Source organism: Grammomys surdaster, unplaced genomic scaffold (genome assembly GCF_004785775.1).
Source record: "Grammomys surdaster isolate TR1022 unplaced genomic scaffold, NIH_TR_1.0 122503, whole genome shotgun sequence".
NCBI classification, from domain to species: Eukaryota; Metazoa; Chordata; class Mammalia; order Rodentia; family Muridae; genus Grammomys; species Grammomys surdaster.
This window is the reverse complement of record NW_021617985.1, coordinates 47,896-52,865: the sequence shown is the minus strand read 5'-3', so window position 1 is coordinate 52,865 and position 4,970 is coordinate 47,896. Positions and strand designations below refer to the sequence as shown.

Here is a 4,970-nt window from a genome sequence, read left to right as displayed (position 1 = left end):
GAGCATGGCTGTCCTGGTGCTGCTCCTCTGCCTGGTCACCTTTCCAAGCTGTAAGTGTTTCAGAGTTTCAGGAGAAGGACTCAAAAATGACATCTGTGGAATGTATGACTGATGGTGATGTTGCTTTTCTACAGGTGTCCTGTCCCAGGTGCAGCTGAAGGAATCAGGTCCTGACCTGGTGCAGCCCTCACAGACCTTGTCCCTCACCTGCACTGTCTCCGGATTCTCATTAACTAGCTATAGTGTACACTGGGTTCGCCAGCCTCAAGGAAAGGTTCTGGAGTGGATGGGAGCTATGTGGAACAGTGGAGGCACAGATTATAATCCAGCTCTCAAATCCAGACTGAGCATCACCAGGGACACCTCCAAGAGTCAAGTTTTCTTAAAAATGAACAATATGCAAACAGAAGACACAGCCACCTACTACTGTGCCAGAGACACAGTGAAGGAAATCTAGTAGGAACCTGCACAAAATCCCCTGTACAGATATCCTCAAGACCAGCAGGGGGCAGTGACAATCAACAAAATCTTATCAGGAGTCACTTCAGAAAATAAATTCTGGCCTATGCTCTGTGAGCATGTGTTTTAATGATAAAGATATGGACTCTTCTTCCAGCCATGGAAATTTGCTACAGCCTTCTGTGCACTCTCATATTCTATTAAAGTTATTTTTTGTTCACATACTTGTAGAATATTTAAATGATTATATAATCTAATAGTGTAAAATAAGGACAAACTAGAGTTCATATTTTGCAAGATAACTCAGTGAAGCGCAGTGTTGGTGAGGACAGCCAGGGAGATTTGATAATGGATTTTTGATCTCATGCCTGCAGCTTTGTATCATTTCTACTGTTTACTGTACTAATTGATCTTTGAGATTAATTGTACTCATCTTCCCTAAAGGAAGTCTTTAAACACAAGTCCATAATTAAATAAGGACACAGTTATCTCTCTGAGAACTAACTTATAAGATCAGCTCTCTGTATATAAAGAACATAATATGCTATTATTAAATGTGGCCAAGAACCATACATATTATTATTGAAATAATGTAATCATCGCTAATTTTGTGCTACCAGGTAGTCAAAGGATGTGTTCTTCTGTAACATAGGTATACTAAGTAGGTTCAAATGTTAATATTTCAAAAGCTCATTCTTCTTTTTTACTAATAAATATTTTACTTGAATCAACACTATTCACTATTATAGGTAAGGGCATTGTTTCTCAAGGAGATCATTCTTATTTCTCTTCCCATCAACAGCTCATTCCCATCACTTATCTGAGATGTGGATTCACAGGATAACACTGGGATCAGAAAACACAGGACTAGAACACTGGGATCAGAAAACACAGGACTAGAACACTGGGATCAGAAAACACAGGACTGAGACATGGTGTCCTCATTGGTGGACATCTTTCTGCCCTCCATTCTCTAACTAGTCTCATTAATCTTGGCCAATGTATGTCAACAGAATAGGTTACATCAAACCAACCTCTCTTTTCTCCACAAAATGGAAATTAAATTCCTAATTCTATGTTGCCTATAACCAATGGCATGAAAATCATTTACTAAAAGAAAGAAGAAAAATAGATGCTATAAAAATGGAGAGAAAGGGGTATTTGTTCTTGTAATGGGACCATGGTTCTCCAATATTTGAAATTAATTTGTGGCACATGCAACATATTACACTTATAAAACCATGTGACCCAAGGATCTAATTCTGTAGAGAAGACAAGGAAGTGACATAATTTAAAATCAAATCTGATGATTCCATTTTCTGATCCACTACTCTACTGTCTCTCAGTGCTGGATTCTCTGTGGATGCCTACACTTTGAACTCTTATAAGGACACCCTCAGTAGAATATGCTTTTAGCAATCACATAACTATGTCCTTCTCTTATGTGTTGTTAGTCTAGACTTGTCCATGAGAATAGTGGAAATATACTGATATAAATTAATATTTATAAAAAATATGGATGCAAATTGGGTGTCCTTGTACATTCTAAGTCAATTTGACACAAGCTAGAGTCATCAGGGGAGGAATGCCTTTATAAGACCAGGCTGTAGACAAGCAGGTGATGTACTTTTCCAAATAGAGCTCAAATTGGTAGGTCTTATTTTATTATGCATGTTGTAACTCCTGTGTTGGTGGTTCTGAATTCAATAAGAAAAGATGAACAAGCAATTCATATGAAAAGCTTCCTATTTTGATGTGCTTATACAAGTTTCCAACAGAAAACATGGCAAAAATTAGGTCTGAATAAAAATGTAGATTAAATGTGTGTCATCATACTTCACAGACGCAAGTTAGAAGTATATCGTCCCACCTAAAATGAAGCAGAAATCAGTAACAGATGTGCTCTCCAGTTTTATTTGTAGTCTCAACGACAACAAAAATAGCCATCATAATGGCTGTAAACTAATCTTCACATAACACACCTTGATGAGTTTCCAGGTGAGTCAATAATCATTAAACACTATATATACTGTCAGATATTAAAACATTCATTGCTTCCCAGAGACAGTGTAAACACTCTGTCTTCTGATTCTTTCAGCTGTTTACGGCACGTGTACTGATAATGCCCATGCCTTCTGAATAAGCTAACCCATTGCTCATGAGATACTGACTGTTTTCCTTAAAACAAGATTGACTCAATATTTTCTGATTGAAGCAGACCCTCCAGGTCTCACTGCTTCCGCATACATGGATTGATTTCCTCCAGGTTCTCTCTTTTAGCCTGCCTGTTTCTTCAAGTGTGGGAAATCTCTGTTATATAGCAACATTTTATATCCTACTGTCTTAAAACTCATCTCATACTTTGTGTTTTAATTAAATTAAGTTTCTACAGATATAACAAAGTTAAATATCACATCTGATGCCACCCTCCATCTACCATGTGTAGACATGTGAGACATCCAAGTGTCTCATAGGCTATGGAGGATTAGGGAACACCTTTACAACCCCTCAATACCCCTCACCAATAGGAAATCAATAAATCCTTATCTATTGACTATCTAATATTGTTTACTTCTTCTCCTGCTGCTAATATTTCATTAGGATTACCTAAATTCCAACCACAAACTATCAGGGGCTTTCTAATTCTCCAACAGTGAAAGGAGACCAGTATAACAGATTTGCATATATAACTGTCAGAGAATCTCCCCTCAGATATAGTCCAAAGCATCAACTGCCACTGCCTCAGTATTGCATGTGTCTTCCCCCAGCCATCATTGTCATCATTCTCTATTGTTATTTTTCTGCATGGCAGGGATCTTACAGTTAACCTATCTGGACAAAATGTCCAAATAGTAACTTTGAACTTCATCCTATCTCCTATCCTCTTGGGAATTTCCAAATTCAGGCATCAAGATATATATTATCCTGTACTACTTCTTCTCCTTCATATCTATTTCAAATGCTAGCTACCTGACAGATAAGTACCACCTACCCTCAGGTGGCTAGGAGCCTCATATAGGGACCTCACTAATCCTTATTGTTTCCTTGGCAACTCCACCTAACCCTGAGCAACATGGACCTCATCAGGTACTCTGTGCTTCTTCTACCAAACTCTGTCCTTTCTCTCTCTCTCTCTGTTTCTCTCTCTCTGTGTTTCTCTCTCTCTCTCTCTCTCTCTCTCTCTCTCTCTCTCTCTCTCTCTTTCATCAAGTATCTGCTTGTGCCGTGCATGTTATATTATTAGTACAGTACAGTGCAACTTGAAAACAAGTGTGATAAGACACAAGTAGTAATCATTTTAAAGTTGATTATGTTACTTGCCCACTTATATCACATATAGCAGGGTCTCCTGTAATAGTGCGCACTACTTATCAGGCCAAGTTACCTGATACAGCCAATAAGGAACAAATCTGTGAGGTAAATTCATAAGCAGCCACTATACTGAAGTTGTTTATCAGCTGTCGGAGTTCTCTGGTAGAATTTGGGGATCGCTTATGTTTACCATCAAATTATTCACAGTGATACATTAATCTATTCTTTTTCAATGTTTATCCTTATGATCTACTTTTCTTGTCTCCTTCAGTTGATGGAGACCTTCATGAACAAGCTACACATCTGTCAAATATGTGCAGAGGGCTTAGGAACAGCCCATATATCCTCTTCAATGGTTGGATCTCTCCAGTAGCCCTGATGCACCCAGTATAGTTGACTACATAACTTTTTATGGTTTTGTTTTTATTTTGTTTGATTGTTTTTGGAGTCCAGGTCTCCTATGTGTTGCTTAATCCTTCCCCAACTCTTACCTAAGTCTCACTGAGGTCAGTCTAATTCTTGACTGTTAGTCTCTACGTCTCCTTTAGTCAGCTGCACTGTCGAGCTCATTGGAGGAGAGTTAAGCTAGGTTCCTGTCTGCAAGTATAACAGAGTGTCAGTATTAGTGTCAGAGATTGGTACATGGCCATAGGGTGTGTATTAGTTTAGGCCAGTTATAGGTTAGCCATAACCTCATTTCCTGCTCCATCTTTGTCCTTTGAATCCTGGCTGCATCTGAATATCACACTCAGTGACTCATTACACACATATAGTATTTAGGAATCCATGATGAGTCCACATATTTATTCAAGTTTCTGTTTTCTGTATGACATTCATTTGTTTGTTTGTTTATTACAGTGTTTATCTGCAGATGTGTGTGTGTTTGTATGTGTTTGTGTACACATAAGATGCTTTTCTCTGTTAATCATCATTATACTTTAGACGTGTTCTCTCACATGAAAATATCATTAAAATATTAGTTATTTCAACTGTTTGGCCAGTGAACCTCAGTGATCATATTCCCAGTGATCATGCTACCCACATTTCCCAGAGATGGGATTCTAGTGGGATTTCTTTTTCTGTCCATGGAGATCAAAGCTCAGAGGTTGGATCTCACTCAAAATTATCTGCATAGAAAGAACTTTAACCACACAGCATCATCTCCACAGTCATATTATAGATAAAATTGTAACAGCAGC

At 38.1% G+C, this 4,970-nt stretch overlaps 1 gene segment (V, D, J or C); it reads left to right on the top strand.

Moving 5' to 3' along the window:
* The first annotated feature begins 4 nt into the window (after positions 1–4).
* LOC114636148 lies at positions 5–457 on the top strand. The segment is given in 2 exon segments: positions 5–50; positions 135–457. Coding segments are annotated over 2 exon segments (369 nt in total).
* Positions 458–4,970: the final 4,513 nt, after the last annotated feature.